The sequence below is a fragment of the Anguilla rostrata genome, chromosome 1 (assembly GCF_018555375.3).
Source record: "Anguilla rostrata isolate EN2019 chromosome 1, ASM1855537v3, whole genome shotgun sequence".
Taxonomy (NCBI): Eukaryota; Metazoa; Chordata; class Actinopteri; order Anguilliformes; family Anguillidae; genus Anguilla; species Anguilla rostrata.
Window position 1 is genome coordinate 70,492,646 of NC_057933.1, and position 22,361 is coordinate 70,515,006.

At 41.0% G+C, this 22,361-nt stretch overlaps 3 protein-coding genes across 5 annotated transcripts; 2 read left to right on the forward strand and 1 right to left on the reverse strand.

Moving 5' to 3' along the window:
* The first annotated feature begins 3,595 nt into the window (after positions 1-3,595).
* On the forward strand, positions 3,596-15,682 carry zgc:158689 (uncharacterized protein LOC791177 homolog). Of its 2 annotated transcripts, none has more exons than XM_064297636.1 (15): positions 3,596-4,178; positions 5,572-5,685; positions 6,273-6,348; positions 6,763-6,849; positions 7,634-7,695; positions 7,825-7,896; positions 8,240-8,377; positions 9,208-9,360; positions 9,753-9,932; positions 10,139-10,661; positions 10,762-10,960; positions 11,079-11,144; positions 11,342-11,516; positions 11,741-11,781; positions 12,001-15,682. In XM_064297636.1, the coding sequence occupies exons 2-15, from the start codon at positions 5,638-5,640 to the stop codon at positions 12,071-12,073; spliced, it is 1,893 nt and encodes a 630-aa protein (XP_064153706.1). In that variant the 5' UTR covers positions 3,596-4,178; positions 5,572-5,637; the 3' UTR covers positions 12,074-15,682. The 2 variants fall into 2 exon arrangements, with proteins under 2 accessions (XP_064153706.1, XP_064153705.1); XM_064297635.1 differs by having other exon boundaries at positions 3,598-4,178; positions 11,342-11,552.
* A 1,209-nt stretch (positions 15,683-16,891) lies between these two features.
* ndufa3 (NADH:ubiquinone oxidoreductase subunit A3) lies at positions 16,892-19,262 on the reverse strand. The gene is made up of 4 exons (XM_064297675.1): positions 19,123-19,262; positions 17,768-17,842; positions 17,425-17,502; positions 16,892-17,073 (listed from the first exon to the last, which is right to left on the reverse strand). The coding sequence occupies exons 1-4, from the start codon at positions 19,130-19,132 to the stop codon at positions 16,982-16,984; spliced, it is 255 nt and encodes an 84-aa protein (XP_064153745.1). The 5' UTR covers positions 19,133-19,262; the 3' UTR covers positions 16,892-16,981.
* A 2-nt stretch (positions 19,263-19,264) lies between these two features.
* Positions 19,265-22,241, forward strand: tfpt (TCF3 (E2A) fusion partner). Of its 2 annotated transcripts, XM_064297651.1 has the most exons (7): positions 19,277-19,405; positions 19,689-19,837; positions 20,272-20,517; positions 20,827-20,897; positions 21,019-21,088; positions 21,248-21,403; positions 21,784-22,241. In XM_064297651.1, exons 3-7 carry the CDS (start codon positions 20,272-20,274, stop codon positions 21,856-21,858), a joined length of 618 nt encoding a protein of 205 aa, XP_064153721.1. In that variant the 5' UTR covers positions 19,277-19,405; positions 19,689-19,837; the 3' UTR covers positions 21,859-22,241. The 2 variants fall into 2 exon arrangements, with proteins under 2 accessions (XP_064153731.1, XP_064153721.1); XM_064297661.1 differs by lacking the exon at positions 19,689-19,837 and having other exon boundaries at positions 19,265-19,405.
* Positions 22,242-22,361: the final 120 nt, after the last annotated feature.

The following is a 22,361-nucleotide window of genomic DNA, read 5'->3' on the forward strand; positions in this document are numbered from 1 at the left end:
TCAATTGGTCAAAATGATGTATGTATTTCTTGAATAAACTGAGATTCAGTTGTAAAGTAACACAAAACTTGGGTGTAAGCAGAGCACACTAAGTGTAGTTTGTATGGACAGCCTATGCTCCTTATCCACAAATCTGTTCATCAAGTGTTTATCAAGCCACATACATTCTCCTACATTTACAGTAGATGGCTGGCCTATTTATTTCCCTCCATTCCGAAATAAATCCAGCCAATCCACAATGGTGATAGGCTGATGGATGGGCCTGCTTATCATGGAAGGAAATGGCAGGTGTGGAAAATTGCAGCTTTAACATTGGTGTTCCTGTGTAACAACATTGGTACTGATGGTAAATTATGAAAATAATAAACGGTGGACGTGGAGGTTAAGCAATGCATTGTCTACATTGGAGCTATGGGTTCATTGTATTTGTAAAACAAACCGGACTACAGACAATGAGTCTTAGTGGAGTTAACAGGTGGTCAGAAGGGGAGAGGTTGAATTACAGATTCATGAAACTTTCTTCCTATGGAAGACACCAGTGGGAAAACATTATGGGATATAATTGTGTCATATCCACTTAAATGTCAAAACTGAAAAAGAAAATGTGCTTCTTCTTTTCTATTGATGTTATAATTTTGTCACACTATGCTTTCGATAGCAGGTGTCTCATTTAGGCACAATTTCATAAAATTTTAACATTTTGCAAAATGAATTTAAATTGGATATCACTTATACCCCCTTTAAGCTTGTGAATCCATCATAATCATCATCGTCATCATTATTTTTTTATTTTATTTTGTGGTACCATTCAACCCTTTAAAAAGTAAATGCCCCTCATTAAAAACAAAGGGATTGTAAAACCAAGGAAAAGATTGACCACATTAAACAAAAGAACTAATCTCCCAAATGATGCATCAGACCTCAAATTCCGCTTAATGAACAGAGACCCCATATGTCTCATCCTGCTACACCACTTGATCATTATGGTTGGCTCACCATCACACAATGAGCACATCTGGAAATATTTTCATTAAACGTAATGTGTATGTCCCATCAAATTTACGGGAAGACAGAACTGACAAAACAAAAGCCCCCCCCCCCCCAAAAAAAGAAGCCACAGAAATGAATAGTGCTGCCCCAGACATCACCAAATGAGCATGACACCTGTGACTGCGATAGGTCTGCCAGTTTCTCGCAGCGGGCTGAGAATGAGGAGATGAGTCATCTCTCTCTCTCTAACAGACCAATGGCCGCCGCATATTCCTCCACCGGCAATCCCCTTATCTCCTCCTGCGTCAGGCAGGCCTTTAGTAATACCGGGGAGGAAGCGCTGAGTGACAAACAGGTTTACGGAGCTCAGCGAGACGGGTGCCGTCACGCAGTGCTGTCGCCAATGAGGACAAGGCGCCGTTAGTGTGCCCCGTGGCCTGCTCTACTTCTCCAACCACGGAAGTCTGGCAATCAGCAACCAGATTGACTCGGGAGTGACATTTCAACTGCATGCCCAGATTATGACCACGGTTTAACAGTGCTTTACAAGTCCCACAAGAATATTATATTAAACGAGGATTAAAGCATGAACTACTTGGTCTAGTCCCATCGGTTTTATTGAGAACCCTGACAACTACAGCTATTATGGTTTATTTTATTTTGAAATGCAACTGCAGTTAGTTTTGTTTTACCAATTGTGTCATCATGGAGACACTGGAGTAAAAAGTTGAAAATTGTGATGAATTAAAAGGTAACAAAAGTATTGTAAGCTCTTGAAAATCAGCTTTTGTATATGTATCATTATTATTAATGCATTTTAATACATATTATTAGTACAATAATGTAGCACATGGAATTACACACAAAGTGTAATGTCTAGATATCGCTTTGTGTCTTAGAAAAGCTTAATGGTGATACAAATATTATACATATTTTTATATTACTATTTTAAGTATTTTTGACATTTTTAAACTTTATATTTGCGTTTTTTCATCTAGATCGCATAGTTTAACTCATACAGAACATGATGTATTATTTGTATACAAATAGCTCAAAACTTTGCATAAGTGTACAAACATAGTTCTAAAAGGACACACTAATGTCTCCTTATAAAATTATGCTCATTTTAGTTTCCATTATATAAGTGGGAAGTACTGAGCCTGATCCTCAAATAAATTTCTATTGGTTTATAATTGTGTACAATTTGTGTATATAATCTGACACATAAAGATACATAAGTTGGGTTGGTTTTAGGTGCTAGTCACCTAATGTATTCAAGCATAACAAAAATTTACAGACAAGCCTCCACCACAACATATAATAATCAAATCTATCAGTATTTGTCTATTCTTTCTTTTGTACACCCTACTACCACTTTTCATGAGGCTGAGAAATAATTCAAAGAACAGTCAGTGACAAACCTTAGGTTTACCAAGATCAAGATTTACATTTAGAAGAAAGAGAGCACTGGTGAGCTCAGTAATTGCAAAGGACCTGGTTGGCCAATTTCATATGCTGAAGATAAAACTTTAGGGAACTAGCCCTCAAAACAAGCAGAAGCTGGAGATGACTGCAGTACAGGCCTGGCAGAGCATCACCAGAAAATATACTCTGCACCTGGTCACAGACTTGAAACAGTCTTTGCATGCAAAGGATATGCAACAAAGTAGGCTACTAAACATGACAACTTACACTTACATAACATTAAAATGTCCCAAACATTATGGTGCCCTGAAATGGGGGCTATGTATAAAAAGCGCTGTCATTTTCACATGGTAAAATCAAAGTACAGAAACATACCCTTAATATGCTGAGAATGAGCCGCATGCAAGAGGTGCATGTGAATTGTTTGATTACAAATCAAAAATTGTAGAGCACTGTAGAGAAAATTTATGTCCCGAACATTACGGAGCTCAGTGTGTGTGTGTGTGTGTGTGTGTGTGTGTGTGTGTATGAAATGAATTTAATACGTAGGCTGTATTATCATACCCATGCATGTGTTACTAGCACCTAAAACCATTGAGCTCTGGAATACGTCTCTATAAAGGAATGCTTTATCCGTGGTCATTTGCCCTAATCACTACTACTGCTTAGTTTTTCTCCCATGGCCTTGGAAGATTCATAGAAACTTTTCTAATTTACATTAACTGGTACCGTTTCCGCCGGCTATTTACTCCGCCTGTCTCTGTCTTAATGTAGATTCCACCCCCGCATCTCTCTCTCTCTCTCTCTCTCTCTCTCTCTCTCTCTCTCTCTCTCTCTCTCTCTGAGAGCCCGTTGTAACCTAAAGGGGGTTGGAGGTGGAGAATAGATAACCATATGGCACTAACATGAAGTAGGGGTATGGTGGAGAATTCTTAGTTCACTACTTCGAATTCGCAATCACTCTCTCTGGGAGCCTGTAGTAACCTAATGGGGGTTGGAGGTGGAGAATAGATATATAAATGTATGGCACTAAGATGAAGATGGGGTACGTTGCAGGATTTTTCGTTCACCACTTTGAATTCGTAATCACTCGGTGAAGCAAATCTCCCCAAAATGAACACGTTTCAGACTGAGATACGCCTATGAAATGCTATAAAAAGAGAAGAGGTAGCCTACTACCTAACAGAATGTTTGTGCGGGGAAGGGGGCGGTGGATGCAGGCCAATGATAAGCAGCTATGGGGTCGGGCTCCTTTGGTTTAAAAAGTTCAAGTCATTATTCTCTACACCGCTATTCAGCCCAGAATCCCGTTAGCTCATTGTTATTCTGCCCGAGTGAGGGAGAGAGGGATAGTGCGAGAGAGAGAGAGGGCATTGTCAGAGAAAGAGTGAAAGTGAGGGAGAATGGACGACCGAGCGTCTAGCGCTTAGAAGACTAGCAAATCAGTTTTAAAAAGATTACTGAAAGTCACCTAACAATTTTGTGATTTAAAACCAGGGCGTGAGGGAAAACGTAAAAAAACAATCTGTTCACAATGAAGAAAGGTACAGAGTCTGACCATAATTTGTGAGAAAGACGGAGAGATTTAAAGAAAGGGAACCGAAGGGGTAACAGGGATTCCAAGCAGCGGTGGGTTAACAGCCCCCCAACCCCCCCTCTACCCATAAAAGAAGGCGAAAAGTAATATTAGACGGCGAAAGGAGGTGCAATAAGACAAAGACGGAGTTGCATGTATCTATTTTCAGCGATGAATTTTAAAGAAGGTATGCATTCTTCATTAGCAGTTTCAGGGTTGTGGAATATCAGCTTTGGACTAATGCTGGATCAACAGGTGTTTTGCGGAGAATTTGTTTTATGGACGAGATTGATGTTATCCTTTTTCATTACAATTAACTCTCTTAAGGCATGCAGTTGAATATCTGCGGTACGCTTTGGTAGAAAATCCTAATTTAAGGGAAAGTTTAGCAAGGTTAACTGTGTTGCTGACTGAAAGGTTACTGTTACTGGGAGACAAACCAACCCAAAAGTCATGTGAATACAAATTCTCCATGTATCTAGATTGTAGTTGCTACAAAGTGTGTGTGCATGTGTGTGCGTGCGTGTGTGTGTTGTGGTACGTGCGTGTGTGTATTGTGTATTGTAAGAAGCTCATAACATTTCCTAAAAGTAATATTATAAGTTACGATAACAACACCTATGTGCTCGAGGTAGGCTACAGTAGGCTAAGTTAGTAAGTAAGTTTTGTGATTCACATAAAGAATGATTAAAGGTGATTATCTTTGTATCTGTTCTAAAAACGGTTGGGCTATACAGACACCATATTGGTATTCAGTTTTATGTTTTTATAGAGAAATATCATATTAAGATTAAAATGTTGTATGTCATTACACACTGGGAAAGAGGAGATCTCAATAAATTTATTTGGTTGTTTTGGGTACGCTTTGGAAAAGTGAGTGTTCAATTTCTTTTTCATGTACCTGTGTAGAACAGACCCCAGGAATGTAAACAAGTGAGATTTGGAAAGGTTGCCTTTTGTGTACTGTTCTGTTAATTGATTCAGGCCAACATTTGGCCTTAATGTATTAACCAACATACAAACTCCAAAACAAAGCAGGCCTGTGAGAGAGAACAGAAAAGAATTAACTTTGATTTTAACTGAAGGTAGTTGGCATGTTTTCTCAATCATGTTACTAATTGTCGTCCAAATGAATGGATTGCCTGATTCACATGTTCCACACTAACAGTGTGTGCTTTAGTTGTGAAAATGTGGGTTCAAAGATGAGGTACTGTGACTTTTCTGACACCACTCTAAATTGTAGGTCATTGTTGTAGAATTTAAGTTAAGCACTTGTTGCTACTTTCGTTAAGGATAAAGAGGCTAGAGGCCCATGTAGATTCCAGACCTAGGTGTGATTGGACCCAGGCACTGAACATTGATACTAACCAGCACTCAGCTATGATGGCCATTCAGAAAATACCTTATGGCACAGTGTTTGGTTTTTACAAACATGGGAATTGTGTCGCTTGTGTAGATGGACATGAGGTAGATTATATTTTGATGATGTTTTGTTCCAGATGCCTGAAAGCCACCGTGTGATGTTTGTTGAGTGTTTGTGAGCATCTCGTGTTTCCTTTCTTTGTCTTGTCTTCTTAAAGGGGGTTGTAGTCTGTTGACATAATTCCATTCAGGAGAAGGCCGAACCAGCACACAGGAACAGCAACATGTCCCGCTCAGAAGAGGTCAACAAGATGACTGAAAACGTGTACAAGGTATGATTCAACTGAAGTCGAATATTTTTAAAAATCATCCAAAAGATTTTATTTGAACTGGCGTTATATATCATTATTGTTTTAACGGTATGTATAAACTGATGATTCTGCACTGTACAGTGCATAGACCTGCATCAGTATGAAGGTAAAAGAATGTCCTGTGTTCATTGGCTTGTGGTCTGGTTTAGCAGAACAGGATTAACAGTAAAACATGTTTGCTTGCAACACAGTGGAGCTGGACTGAATCAAAGGGTCTTCTTTTCATTATCATGGTCTGTGACACCAATCCAGGCCATTCAGTGTGTAGCACTGCAAAACACTGCATGATTAATGTCATGAGATTATTAATATTAATGTACATGATAAATGGTGTATTAAAATAGATGGCATTTAGTGTAAATGGCATGCGTTCAACTATTTCAGATAATCGTATTAATATGAGCATCATATTTATGTATTTATTTAGCCAATCTCATTTATTTAGCAGGGTGAATATTTTTAGGTATGTTTTAACTTGAGAGAAGACCACAGTGATTTAAATGATTAAAAGATTAAGATATCCACTGCTTGTATGTGCACTTTTGCAGGGGATCCTGGAGCAGTTTAATCCCAGTCTAAAGAATTTTGTCACAATGGGGAAACACTATGAGAAAGCCCTAACAGGTGACCCATACACCCCCACCCCCGCCACACACTTTGTGTGTCTTCAGCCCTCTTTCACTCTCCCTCTCTGTCTCAGTGTGCTCTCTCACCATGGCACTGTTTGCTTACAGCCGTGAGGATCTGTAATGGCTCTAGTCATTTATTGTCACTCCTGTATTATCTTCCTCTGCTCGTTGCGAGGCTACGGGCAGTCGGAACACGTGCTATATGTGGCATTGACATTCGTGTGTGACGGACATATGCAGATCTAATTGGTGTATTTTGTATTTATTATGTGTTGTGTGGTTGATGACAAATGAGTAGAATTATCTATCTGTCTATCTGTCTGTCTGTCTTCCCTGTTTCATTGCCCTACCCATGGTGCTCACTGTGCAGTGTTAATACTCTTTTTCTCACCTGTCTCTTTACCCTCAGGAGTCACAGTGGCAGCCAAGGGCTATTTCGATGCTCTGGTCAAACTGGGAGAGCTGGCCAGTGACAGCCAGGGGTCCAAAGAACTGGGTGAGGGCATGAATGAATGGAGAGCACGAAAGCGACTGGGAGAGAGGGAGAGGGAGAGACTGAGGGAGGGAGGGAGAGAGAGAGAGAGAGAGAGAGAGAGAGAGGGGCCATTGTTGTGAGATTAACAACACCACATGATCGTATTGTGCTGGTGAAACTGTGGGGGAGGGAGAGAAAGAAAGGGAGAGATGCCAAATGCCACATACTCCGCGGTGCAGTGGGAGAATCGCAGTTTGTACCTCAGCAAGCTTATAGCAATCAGTGAAGCGCAGCGGGGTGCGATACAGGCCGGTCTCCTCCACAATGGACGTAATGAAGGGGTCAGCTTCACTTAGCGCATTTTGGTCCAGTACATTTGCTCGGGTCATCCAAGATTACAGAAGGACGAGCTGAGTGCGGTGCTCTTCACTCTAGCACAGATTCACCGCTTCACAACATGAGAACGTTTCACCCGCACACTGTGGCACACATTATCTTACCCTGCACAGCTGTACAACATGCAGGAAGCCTTGCCATTGCCTATTTGATTGCCTGAGTGTCCCCGGATTATTAAGTGATCGGTTTTCCCCTTAGTTCCATGCTTCCGTGACAGTCCTCCCCCGTTTGTTGCTTAAACTGTTAAAACGCTTTGTCCCAGATAGCACAAAATGTTCTCACAACGTTACTAGAGTGTTCAGTCAATGTTATAATGTTGCAACTGAACTACATGACAGCAACGTTTTGTGAGGACATTTTGTGCTAGCTGGGGCACTGTCGGTTTCAGCGTCCCGGTTTGTCGTTTCAGGTGACACGTTATTTCAAATGGCCGAGGTGCACAGACAGATTCAAGTGCAGCTGGAGGACGTGGTGAGTGTGATGACCGCACCGTCGCGTGCTATAGCACACAACTGTCTTTGTGTCCCGTCTGATGTCCTAAGAGTGCATGTAGATTGGCTGTGATGTATGTGCCCAACTGTCTGACCTCATTGCCTGCAGTTGAAGCTGTTCCACTCTGAGCTGCTTGCCCAGCTGGAGCAGAAACTGGAGCTGGACATTAAGTACTTGACGGTGAGTTTGGCTGCACTGTGCCTAATTCGTTGGGCCTTTTGTGTGAGGGAGCAGTAGCAGATAACAGGCTTTTGAAAATGTAGCTGGCTTTGAAATGAAATTGAATGGTGAACATTGGTGACCAACCACCTCCAAAGTTTTCACCTCCTGCACCCCTCCCCTCTCCTTCTCCTTCATAAACCATAAAAAGGCATGTGCAATGATAGATGTAGATGTAGCCTGCCCTGCATACCTGTTCAGTTATTATTATATATTTTGACAGAACAGCCTTAATGCTCTTTAATTATCACAGTGCTACAGTTTAATACTGCAAGTCCCTCCCTCTTCACGTTTCTTCTTTCAGGCCACTCTGAAGAAGTACCAGACTGAGCGCAAGTCGAAGGCGGATTCCATCGAGCGCTGCCAATCTCAGCTGAAGAAGCTTCGCAGGAAGAGCCAGGGCAGCCGGCACCCCAACAAATATGGGGACCGAGAGATGCAGGTAACCCCAAAAACCCCAAACAAGCACTGACACACGCACAACACACCGACATGTGTAGCATTCTGACATACATGTAATACACTGACGCATGTAACACACAATGTACTAGTAAATACAGCACAACACACTGACACGTGCAGTCCACTGAGACACTAACACATGGAAAACACACAGAGACACTCATGCTGCACTATTTATGCCGCCCCATGAGATACTGCAAGAAAGTCATACTAAACTACCAGCTCTTTTGACTACATCACAAGGCAGGGTTGTATGTAGTCCGAGATCTGTGTGTGCGCGTGCATGCTCGCCTGTGATTGTCAGGCAGAAAAACATGGTAAAGCGGATGAGATTGGGCAGAAATGTGACACAGCTGATAAAGGAGAGAGAGTGTCGGGGTGGAGGGGCCAGAGATGGGCTCTGAGAAAGTAGAAACCCAGCTGGAGGAGAACGGATGAGAATAGAGGGAATGTGAGAAGGGATAAAGACCAGGAAGCCAAATAAGTGAAAGCAAGAGGGGTGTATGCAGAAGGTCAGGGGAGAAAGTGGACCTTTTGTGTGTGATTTGGATTTGGTATTGTTTGTTCTGTAGACAGGATGTGACATCAGTTCTCCCCCACAACTGCTTCCTGTCCTAACTTGCTCCACACTATGCATCTTAAAGGTCTCACCCCTCCCACTGTGTCTCTATAATGACCCATGTTTGTGCCTGGGGCTATAACTTGAAAGTTAATAATGTTTATAGGTTTATTCCAAAGAACAATTATGCTGTATTTGTGGTAATCTAATTCAATCCCCCCCCCCCCACCCCCACTCCCCCCCACCCAAAGTTTGTGGAGTTGATGAGCAGGCGCCAGGGGGAACTGGACACCATGGTTGCTGTTGGTTACCGTTCGGCCTTGACAGAGGAGAGGAGGAGGTACTGCTTCCTGGTGGACAGGCAGTGTGCCGTCACCAAGCTCCTCATCAACTACCACAGCAAGGTCGGTAGGCTCCGCCTATTCAGCTCTGGAAAAGGGAAACAGGGTGCGTGCCTGAAGATCAGGCTACAGACTGGCCCTAGCTAAAAGCTTTTTGTCTGTGTAATTCATCAGCTGGAAGATTTCAGTTGTGTTGTGTTTTTCAAGCTTAATTCTCCATGTCCTCATGACCATGGGGGTATGCTGTTTGGTAATCGCATTCTTGCTGAGAACTGGTTGGTAGTCGCAAAGACAAATTATTTTGTTCAATGTGAAGCTTATGTCAGACCTAAGTCATTGCTGATCAGAGGTTTCGGTTTACACTAGTCAATTTTAAGTTGGGGGTGCCCAATTCTGTTCTTGGAGACCTGCCGTCCTGTAGTGGTTACCCAGGTTGCTGTTCTGTTTGTGTCCAGGTGAGGGAGCTCCTGTCCCAGAAGCTGTCGTCATGGCAGCAGTCCTGCACACAGCCCACACGACTCCCGGACAGAGCCCTCAACCTGCTCCGACACACGGCCCCTCAGGGGTCTGGGGCTGCTGGGATAGCTGAGGTCCTCCGACATGCCAAGCTGGGTACTTCACAGGCACATGAGCAGGTGAGTATGCCGTCTGTAGGAAGGAGTATGGCTCATAAGTCTATGCTATCCACACTGCAGGCGTAGTCTGTCCTTTATAGCTGCTGTCTCTGGGGGGGGAGTCTGAGGAGAGGGCTCGTGGTCTTTAAGAGAGGAGTTCTTTTCTTGGCAGGCCGCATTTACTACAGAGTTTGCATAACACTGCATGACCTCCATCTTTTTTTCAGAGACTGTCTGTCCAGGAAGTTCCCCCTCTGCTCAATGGCGAAACCACCCTTCGTGTGCAGCGTGTCAATCTCTCCTCCCAGACCGAGACACTTACCCACAATCCTCCTGGCCCCCAAACCTTCCGCACCATCTCTGCGCAGTCACCGCAACAGACCTCCCTCAGTAACAGCAACAGCAACAGCAGCACCGTAGCCAGCACCAGCCATTCCCAACATACGTCACTCCACTCGACAACCAGCAACTCCAGCCTCTCCAACAATGCACCTGCTGTTTCTCTCAGCCACTGTTCCCCAGTATCCCACAGTTCCTTGCAAGGCTTATCCCAGAATGCTCCCCAGAGCCCTCCTCTTCCCCACAGTGCCCCTCTCTCTAGGGCTATGACACCCGTGCCACACCTGGAGATCGCCAGCAGCTCCCCACCTTCCCACAATCCTTTGCTCCTGAAAGCAGCTGAACTTTATGCCACATCCACATTGCCTCTACCACGGAAACCAGTCAATGAGGCCCGTTTGGGATTTTTGGGTATGTTTCTCTTCCCCTGGTTCTTCTAAAACATGAGTATAGTGGCATGTTCTGTATGGCTTAGTGTTTCCGAGCTGAGTTTTCCTTCCCTCTTTCTCAGGAGCTACTCTGCCTCGAGTCCTCCCTCTTTCCCCCCCTCCCAGAGTAGAGGCCCTCTTCTCCCATGCTCCTGGAGGGGTGGAGGGGGTTGGAGGAGGGGGGTCCTGTCTTCTGCACTTCCTCCCAGGAGATACCCTTATTCTGTTGATCTCTGAGCCACGGGATGGGTGGCACTATGGACAAAATGAGAGGACTGGGCGGTATGTGCCTCTGCTGTTGAGCCCGGTGCCTGTTGTCATGTCCTTCTCACTGAATGTGCTGTTACTTAAGCCCTTTTTTCTCTCTGTCTCTTTCTCTCTCTTTCATTCATACATACAGGAAAGGCTGGTTCCCCTTCTCTTACACCCAGCCCTACCCACGCTCACCCAAGCATCTTGAAAATAGGTTTGTCTGTTTGTAGATACAGTAGATAACTTGAGAAGTTGTGAAGAATGTTCCATGTCCCACTGTTAATTATGCAATGATGTGATGAAACATGGAAGTGAATAATGTGAAATTTGATCTTGAAAGTCACTTTAGCATTATAGCATGTTTTTTTATTTTTGGTTTTGGCATTAAATTTGAATATCCGTCTCTGCCAGCTCGCCGCCTCTCTCCAAAGCCAACAGTAACAGCACAGGAAACCTGGACAAGCTGGGATCCCCTGGAGCGCAGCACCTCAGTCCAGAGGCGGGGGAAGACCAGTCCTCCCCTCCACACACAGTTAGCACCTTCCGCCCCCGCCCTTACAGCATGGTCAACCCTGACACGACTCAGGTCAGGCGCTGGAAGGAGCCAGAACCCTTCCCAAAAGTGAGATAATACTTAGAGGCTGGGTCAGATTATAAGTGTAACATTTAAATGAGCCTCAATTCTATTTGACTAAGTGTTAATATTTGCCACTCTCATGACAGCACTTACACGTATTTAGTATTTGGCCATTTTGTGCAATTTTTACTTCACCAGACTGAAATGGCTGTTTTTTTTCTTTTTATCCACAGCTTTCTGCAGAATTTGCTTCCCCTCCACCTTCCCCAACAAGGTAAGAATGCTTCACTTGTATTTCAGTGCAAGTTTAACTTAACTGAACATTCTAATGCTGGTGTAGAAATCATTACTGGTAATTGAAAGCAATGGGGTTCTAAAACACTAATTTAGAATTTTGAAAGAAACATTCCAAAAAAACATACTCTTCAAAGGTTTAATTGTCTCAGCATTGTGCCTAAGGACTCTGGTTGACAACAGATATGTTCCCTCTCAGGGCCAATCCATTCGCCCACATTCGGCTTCGAAAGACAGTGACCAATGATCGTTCTGCTCCTGTCATCCAATAGCAGGCCTGTCTGGAGGATCAACCAATAGGATAACACTCTTAAAGAAGGTTATTTTTAAATTCCATTAATCATTATGAATACATAGAAAGAACTTTAACTGGAAGAGCACTGTCAAAAAAAATCCTGGGATTACATGTTTTTATGTAAATTGAGCATTTGTAATATGTTTCAGTGAGCCTGAAAAGGTCAGATTTTCTCATTTATCGTCTTATGTCTAACATTGATTATTCTGCAACCTAGGTCATGTACTTAACCATAGTATCTTAACCTTTTTTGTCCTCTCAATTACTTTGCGTAGCACATTACATCCTTTCATTTATAGGGTGGTTGACTGATTATATTGCCTTGTGAATCATAAATGCGTAAAAGTGATAAGGAAATGTCACTGCTCCCCTTTTTGAGAACACACTGGATTAACATTCAAAAGGTCCCCTGAGAAATCAAGGATACCTGGCCAAAACGTGTGACCTTCAGGCCAAGGAAATACTTTAATTGGATTGTGATAATTTGGTTATAGTTACTTTAGATTAGATTTTGCCAGTTTTTTCTTCTTTTTTTTTCTTTTTCAAAATAATTAGCTCAAATGTAGCCTGTATCTGTTAAAGTCACTGCTGTAGCTGAAAGTATGCATTAGGATTTTAAATGCTAAACTAGGGGGATTTGTCCTTGTTGAATAGTATTGAGTTGTATAGTGTGCTTTATTTTAGTTGAGCTATTTGGAAATAAACCTTTCTGCTTGTCACAGGATATAGTAGATATTTTGCAGGAATTTTATTTCAGTTCAGGTTTTAAATTTAAAATGTGCTCAAAAAGAGGTGATTCCTTTTTTAGTTAAATTTTTTTACGCCATGCTTTGGTTTTTCACTGTTTCAAATGATTTTGTTGTGCAGTATTTGTAGATCTGTCTCATCTCTGCCAGTTTAGAAGAGCAGAATCTGCAGCTTCTCTACATTCTGCATTGTGATTCCTGACAATGGGCATACCATTGCAATAGGACCCAGTGCTTTAGCTGGATATTCCATTTGCTCCCCTATGGATAAGGCATATTGAAACACATGCTTCAGGGTCTGCAGATTCTAATTGTCCAGACACTGGATAAACCATACAAAACAATGCAGAGACACTATTTTTTTCTTCATTAGTTACAGTGGAGTTTGCATTTAATGTGTAGTCTCAGTATTGCCAGTTAACCCTAATTCAGTGTGAACTGGGTTCTGATTATTCTCTTTACCCACCAGAACCTTTTGTTACATTCCAATGTGTCTTTATGTTTGAGAATTAAATTGGTGAATAAATAGTATGCATTGCTAAATTTAGATAATGTAGTATACAATTGTGGCCATATTTCAAGGCAAATTCCAAGTTTGGGAGATAAGGTCTGCTAGGGTGCATAGTTTTCTGTACTTTTGATCCAGTACATTATATGAATTGTAAATTTATATCATAAATGTAGCGAGCTTGATTGAAAATATATGAAGGCAGTTATGGTACACCTGTGCAAGTATATTTCTAAAGAAAAAAGCAATATAAGAAATCAGAAATATTCTTAAAAGTAAAAAATATTGAGCAGTGGCTACTTTGCTTAATTTGGGGCACTAGAAAATGCAATTATGCAAAGAATCTGAGTAAAATCGCCCCAAACTATTAGTTAGTTAGACATGTTTGTCAAGTGTAAGTTTGAAGGATAGGACATCTGTGTCTGTTTTTGCGTTTGGTCTATCTTTAGAATTTTCATTTTTGTAAATCTGTAATTTTTGTGATATGCCCCTTTCAAACCCTGAAAGCAAAGGGTCATATTGCATGCAGAGAAGGATGATGGGAGCTAGGAGCCTGTAGCCTGCATACAAAGCTTAAGTTTATCTTGAATACTTTGCAGCAATGCCAGATGTAATCATTATGGTTTGGACAGATGAGAGTTGAGAGAAACATGAAGGTTTAGGACTGGATGGAGATTTTTTTTTTTTTTAGATTTGAATCAAAATGGTAGCATAAATGCACTCACTTTAACCAAACCCGAGTCTCACAGTGACTGCGTATTCGAGGTAGAAGTACTGTATTGTAGTGGACCTCAGTTTTCATCTTTGAACTCGCTCGACTTTTTCTCACGTACTTTATCGTGGATCCATCTTCTAAAGCTCCAGCAGAAGAGTGAGTGTAAGCTCAGGAGGAATAACACTGCACCATTTTGAGCTTGGCACAAAGAAGAATTGTGGAGGGGTTACAGGACCAAGACTGAGGTAGAATAAGTGGTGTAAAAGTTGTCAGTGCAACTTTGAGGGTGGAGAGGGGCGGAAGGAAGTTACTGGAAGTTGAAATGTGCATGAGTAAGTGTCAGAGGCAAACCAGATGTGTGAAGTGGATCTACTCTCATTCTCTCTGTCCCACTCTTTCTGCCCTGCTCTGTGTTAACCTTTATTGTTAGCTAGTAGCATTGTTGAGACCTGAGTTTTAGCAGTAGTAGAAGTTCAGAAATAAAGGTTGAAACTGTATAACCAAGGCTGTTTTTTTGTTTTGCATATGTGGGATTTATACACTAATTGAGACTAACTTTGTACACACCTAATTTTATGTTTTCAAGCTATGGCACGTGCCATTTTAGTCATCACGAGAAAGTTACTTTATTTTCCCTGCCTCACAGTGCTGTGGGTAGGAGATGTTGTGTGTTAAGAAATGAATATGAAATCACTCCAATAAAGTGCTGGCGGAATTGTAATACTCACAAAGTAAATAATGCTTGAGATTTCTTGTAATCACAATGAAATCCTAATTCCCTTTTCCCCCAATATGCTATTGATGTACTGATATTATGTAACACTTTTATAAGTAATTATAATTATAAACTACAAATATTCTAGAACTTATAAGAAGTAAATCTGTCATTTCAAACTCCTGCTTTTTGTATTGGAAGCATTTCCATCTTCAGGATTAAAATACGTGCCCACAAAAAAGTGATTGTCTGCAGTTGTCGAGATGCATACCCATCATCAGTGTAGTGACTAATTCTGCAAAAATAGAAGATCTGGATTTCATAAGCCATACAGTAGGCTGAAAACAGAACTATTACTCAAGCTGATAGGTGTCATGTTGGAAAGAGAGAAAACCTTATTCATTCTGTTTTTATTTTTTTCTCTCTGAAGTGCCCTGTGTTATTTTCTGTTTGACTGCTCTGAGTAGCATTGCAGTGTTTGGGACTTGCAACAGTGAGGTCAGGTATTCAGACCTGGCTTCTGTTCCACTGTTGCAAATGTAGGGCTGATCTCTACTTACCTGACATGATGCCCTTTTGCCTCTTTATTGTGATACCAGCTCAAGTTCATCTATTTCTGATCCATATTAGCGCTTTAGGACCAAAGTACAACCTTGATTCTTCTTATTTACATTGCATTCTTACATCCAGCTGTGCTGTGTCTCTGTTCCCATCTGATTCATAGCTTTGCATTTGTGACTTTGTATCAGTATAGATGATCTGAAATTCTGCAAAAGAGATTAGTTGACTTGGGCTGGTTGCCAGATTTCTGATTGCGCACAACTAATTTTTTTGCTGACTGTATTTGTTTTTTGGTTTTTTTTGGAAGTTCTAAATAAATGTTAATCACTAAATGTGTTAAATGCTAATTTTGTTATCGACCGCAAGCATGATTTTTCTGGTTACCTTGAAAGTATTTTATTTATTCTGTTCTAAATGGTCGCAAGCTAATTAGTGTTACTACTCTGCCAAGGCCCAGATAGATGCACGCTGTGATTTTTTTGCAACACTATGTAACTCTGTGAACACATTTAAGTTTCCAACTGTGACTGAGCACAGCAGAACCTGCAAAACACATATATCCATGAGCAGTATTAGTCAAAATGGTTCGTGCCATAATACCCCACAACACAGACTCGGTCAATGCAAACCCTGCATGTTTGACCACTATTTAACAACATAATGGGAAAAGCTTCTGGACTTGGATAAAACCTGAAATGAATGCAAACGCAATAAGAAATTGATACAAACTCTATCAACCCCACTTTAGTTATTTCTATAATCACAAAAATAACAATTATAACAATTAAAACATCATTCTGGTTATATTATGAATATATTACTTCTATGCCACATTATTATTCATTTCTATTGCACTTCCTATTGACTGTGTGTGTGGAAGGCCGGGGGGTTATGAAAGGTTTGAACCTCATTCTCAGCTGCCTGCACCTGTGAGCCACTACTACTCTGGGTCATCTGTGTTAAAAAACACCATGAACTCCTGATTCGAGCCATTCGAATGTTAATATATCAAGGACTTGGCCAAACAGCTGATTGAGCTGTAAGCTCAACACTAAACTCACAACATTGCAAGTTATATATAAATATATATTTCCCCCAAAGCATATGTATCCCACTCCCATAAGACCTGGTTCCAAATTTAGGTCAACATTGGCTCTGTGTGGAACTGGGTCAGATGAGACCTAAGCTTTGCTTTTTGGCCATGCATATCAGTAGTGGATTGGACTAGGATACTTATGTTGAAAAGGACTGCATTTCTGCCGTGAACTATGAACAAGGTTGGTGGATTTTTTATGCCATGATGTTTGCTTAAGATAAACGGAATCAGAAATTCCAACAAATACCAAAATATTTTTTTTGCCAAAAACTTGGTATCCCCCCCCCACCAGGAAGCTCAAATTTGGCTGCAAATGGATCTTTCAGTCAGACAACGATCCCACGCATTACCTCAAAATAAAGTAAGCTTGCTGTGCCTTGTTTACATAACTTCAGGAATGCACGGTCATACAAATACAAAACGATATGCAATTGAAATGCAAGAACTCAAGATATTTAAATAAAGTTCTTTATTAATTATGTTCAGCTGCATGTTCATCAGAGGAAGGAGCAAGAGTGTGTTATGTACAGGAAAGATTCTGGCATTAGAAGTTTTTCAGCCATTCTAACTGGTTCCCCTGGGGGTCTGATGGGTGGCTTGGGATGTCAGGCATGTTGCCATCATCTCTCACAGGAACTGCAAGAGAAAATTAGGAAGTTAGTGCTGCACTTCTAAACTCCATACATCTCTATCTATCTATCCAACTATCTATCTGTCCGTCTGACATACCTGAACACGGGCACATTACTTTGGTGTCAGTTATTTCTTTCAATATAAGCACCTAAAATTCAACATTTATTTTTAGGACTGTTTTATGTTTATTGATGTTATTTTCAGGATACCATCACACAACTGGGCCACGTATATCCTTGTGTATAAGGGTAACTACATTTTACATTTAGCCTCTCTTCCGTACTTTTTCAATCTCTGAATTTTTTAATATATTTTTTTATTTTATGAAGTTGGTCCCAAGAAAGTCAGGAATACCTGGGTAGTTGTATGGCATGGCTTTATTCATCTTGACTGTGTACTTTGTATAGGGGCTCACAAAAGGCATGATGCAAGCTACAGACAAAAAGAACAATCACGTTAGAAAATGACAGGTCTCAAAAACCAGTAAATTAACAAAAAACAGACTTAACGTACATACAGAAGAAAAAAATCACTATGCACAAACTAAAATGTTTTATATCATTTTTGTACTCGGACATATAAAATCTGAGTCCAGCACAGTCAGAATAGAATAAACGTTTAGGCTATATCACAGTTAGACCATTAAACATTCAGAATAAAGGATCACAGGTTGTTCAAACGGAGACAACTGACAGACCTATCAGTCCAATTCCACAAGAGACTGTGATCACTGGCTCTTTGGCCCAAGCATTCTTCAAGAAGGCTCCGACTCCTAGATTCAACAAAAACACAACAAGTAAGATCAGTGGGGGATCACACCAAAATAACGTGTAGACTATTACATACAGCTACTGTAAATTTCTACATACATCAAAATAGTCATAACAGTAAGTAAAATTATAGGATCTGAATGACCCACTAAAGACTTAAAGATCTTAGATATCCTGATGGCAGACAGTGGCCAGTGGTTACCATAAATGTAAATTCTACAGCCACATAAGCAGCAGTCACTCCAAGCGTAACCTTGTTATTCATAACAATAAATAAGAAAATAAATATTTTTTAAATGAAATTTATAAGCATAAGCAATAATAAGAACTATTTCATTCATTAATTCCATGTGATGCAAATACAATGTTTACAGTATTGTATTACATTGGCATTGACTCCGACGTGCCCATTGTATTTATACTACGTATTTCTTCGTCAATGCATGTAATATGCATTGATTTTCACAGTAATAAATATTAAGAGGTTAAAATTAATTTTGCAATAAAATTGCTTTTTAAATATAACCAAATAAGCCATGTTATGAATATCATCTATGGCTGGTAAAATGTTCAGTATAGTGGCGAGGTTTGTTTATTAAAGCATACAGTAGCTATAACTATTACGGTATGAGCATAGCTTCTGTCGTAGTGGACCTGTAGATTTAGCAACAACATTAGCTAACCACTGTACTGTATGTACCCAAGTGTGTAGGTTTACGTCCACGTTCTACTGAAATATGCACAAATGTCTTTAATTTCTCAACTATTTAAAACGGCTCAACCCTTTTGAAATGCCCTAAGATCACAGTACCGAAAAGCCCGCTAGTTAGCTAGCCATGTCAATTATATATGTTGAATTGAACTATACAGCTGGCAAATGTTCAATGGAAATAAAACAACCATCGCTTGTTGGCTATTTAAAAGTGCACTTTCATGGTAGTTAACCTTAGCTAGGTAGTTAATCCAATCTTAATAAAACACACCAAATCATCTAATACAAATTGAACCAAAATCGAACGAAGGGCCTCGCCGAATTCACCGAACCATCGGTATAAATTAACGTACCATCCCGCAACCGGCCCTCTATATGAGGACTATGCTTACACGAAACAAGGTCACCTTTATAGAAAGCGACATAGCTAGCTAACTATTTGAATGCAAATCAGAGTCCAATTATTTCATTATCTACTTCAGTAACTGTGTAATACCTATGAATGGGAATGCTATACGTTTTCTATTCAATTCAAGTAAAGTTGCAACCTAAGAAACTACGATTACTTACGTCCTGCCATGGCTGTTCAGCTACTACTACAGGTCAAGATCTAGCTGGCTGACTCGTGACAACGATCGAAGCAAAGAAACTGACTCCCTATGCCGCCATTCTGGATCCAGTAGCCTGCTGGTGACGTAAAAATAATGCGCCACTTCCAAGAAAATGTAACTAGTTAATCATAAGCAACTGAGCAACAACAATGATGTTTAGGCTGTGAATTTGGATTATTTGGTGTGCAGCTCCAAGTACTTATTTTAACGGCATTTCATCCGGCGACGAATTGTTAGTTAAGGTACGTTTAGTTTGTCTGAATCCAAGTAGCTAATTAAGTTTATTCATCATATTAATCAAGTCTATCCAGCTAGCAAGGCAGGTTAGCTAATTAGCGTTACTAGGCTAACGAAGCTAAATGACAGATTATTCGTATACTGAACATTAATTATGATTGGTACATTTGTGAAGTAGTATCAGGAGCCACAGGAAAGCGCGAATATAGATCGCTAATTGACTGACTATAATTTCAGGTAGATTGGTCTAATGCTTGCTTCGTCCGTGATGGTCATTCTCTTTGGTAGATAGAACAATGAAGTCGGTCTGCGTGCTGTAAGGACTGTATGCGGCTAGGTGGTCTATTCAATCTTGAGTAACGTGTACGGTTACCATATACGGGCTGCTGGATACCCTTTCACGAGGAGGCTTTTCAGATCGCTTGCCAACGATTAAGGTCGGGTGATTTTTTTCGCTGCGCAAATGATCGTACAAATGATTGACACTAAAGCAGGGGTGCATGCTGGTTTTTGTTCCAACCAATTACCTTAGTTTTAGTTTTTTGACAGCTCTGTAAACTAGGCTGGTTAACTCCTGGACTTGAGCACAGTAAACTCTTTAGTATACGCTTGCAGTGTGCAGCTGTAGCTGGTGCTTATGCAATTTTCAGATCACGATATGATTGAGCTAATTGAATAATTAAGAAGCGAAGTTGGCACAAAATCCTGAAACGGATCGGCCCTTGTTGTGCACCCCTGCACTAAAGGATGACATTCTCTTGCTGCCGAATTGCAATCATTTCGTAAAAGGAAATAAAATATAATGATGTTTGTGAACACAGTCGTTTCACCTGCTAGAGCTGTCAACCTTAATGATCTATCTGTTGCTTAGATGATGGAAGATTTCTCTGGCCTTGCCCTCCCTCCTCTCTTTGGTGGACACATACTGGAAGCAGAGCTGGAGCCAGGCGGTGTGGAACTGGGGCCGGGGGAAGTTGAGCTGGGGCCAGGAGGGAGTGAACTGCTGGACAGTGGAGGGCAGGGGTCAAGGCTTGGGCCAGAGGAGGAGCAAGAGAGGAGAGAGCAAGAGAAAAGGAAGTACCTGGCATTGAGCAGGAGATGTAAAGAGATTGAACAAGTAAGAGAATTGATAAACTTTACATTAAGCCCAAACAACATTGCAGAAAATAAATGAATAGGTGATGTTCCAAGTGGTAGTAACACTACTGAATGACGGAGAGACTGTGTCTGTACTGTGATCCCATCTCTGACTGTGACCATCTCTGCTTTCCTCATGTCTGAATAAATTACTGAAATAGATAAGGATGACTATCTGCAGGCCTTTAAAAGAACTGCTTAATGTGTTTGAATATAGGATCATCCCAGCTAGACATACATAACATTTTTTGAAAAGCATTGCACTGACACCCATAATTTTTACCTTCAGGTAAATGAACGAATACTTGGACGCCTTCACCAGGTTCACAGACTTACACGACGCTTGAAGAAAGAAAGAAGGTATAGAAGAAAAGACTTACAACTGAGATGCATTGTGGATGCAGACTGAGAAAGAAAAGCAAAACAGTTCTTTTGTTTTTGTCTTTCTGAGTTCAGTCTGACTGTTCAATGTCTGTCATAGGTTTCTGATGAAGACCCTTAACTCGTATGGAGATGACTACAGAAGTGCCCAACTCACTATACTTCTTGAGGTGAGACTAATTCATTAAAAGTGATAATAATAGCAACTCAGAATAGTGGTAATTGTTTATCAGGGAGATTGTCAAATTATAGTCATCAAAAAAGTAAAGAAAAATCTGAAGGTGCTTTGTAATACGTATAATGATGAAATGTGGATCCTCTCCTGACAGGATGAGGGTGGAGCTCATTTGGATTCTTTTCCTGGGGGGGAGGAGGATAGGCCAAATGGCCTTCCAGGATCCTCCCCCTCTGTTGTTCACCAATCAGCAGCTGGATCTAAGAAGAAGCGGCATCGAATTCCTAAGGAGAGGGAGAGAGATGCCCAGGTGAGGGCAGCTTTTACCTCACAATCCAGAAGTGAGGTGCACCTATATTATGAGGCACCTTAGCCAGTTTAAACGACTTGAAATTGCTGGAGAACGGACTACTGGCGGTCTACATTGTGTGGATATTCTGTACACAATATTTCATTAAGAGACTGTACCTTAAACAGAAGTCCGCAAAAAATCAAACCTTGCAAACAGATAGTCTGCAAACAGTTTACACGAGACTCTGTATTCTAAGAATGGACACTGTCTACACTGCTATACTCACAACATTTACTTAAGGACGATGAAATTATAGATGCATAATATATCTGAAAGGAAATGTTTGTGGAAACAACAAATCTAACCTTTTTCCCCCCTCTCCACCCTTCTGCAAACAGACTGAGGAAGATCTGTCCATGCTGACTGATGCCCAGTTCAGTGGATTTCCCAGCCCTCCCTCTCTCCCCCACTGAACAAAGCCAGGGAAACAAAACCTCATAAGACTGCAGTTAACTGGCAGTACTCACAGTGTGTCTGCCCTGCGGTACCCTCTAACAGTGTATTGCTGAATTATTGTTTTGATGGATGTTGATATCTGTGAATAGTTTTGGTGATTAGGGTACTGCTTCTAATCGAAAAAGTCAGAAATATGTCCTGGCCAAATGAAAAGGGTTCTGCCTGGAGTGTTTCCATGAAGAATTGTTTTGGATGTAGTTGCGTACATACTGTAACCACAGACACAGGTTGTAGCTATATATTTTGTACTATAAGTGTATTTTCTAATTTTGTATTAAATAGGTACTGCTGTATTGTTCACTAGACATTATTGGGTAATAAATCTTGAAATTTGTTGAAATATGTGTGCTGTATGGACTTATATTTACTTATGATGGGAAATTTGATTGGGTGGTGGGGGGGGGGGGGGGTGGTGAACATGGGTCATTTTTGGCCCTGCGGACACAAGGTGCATACACAA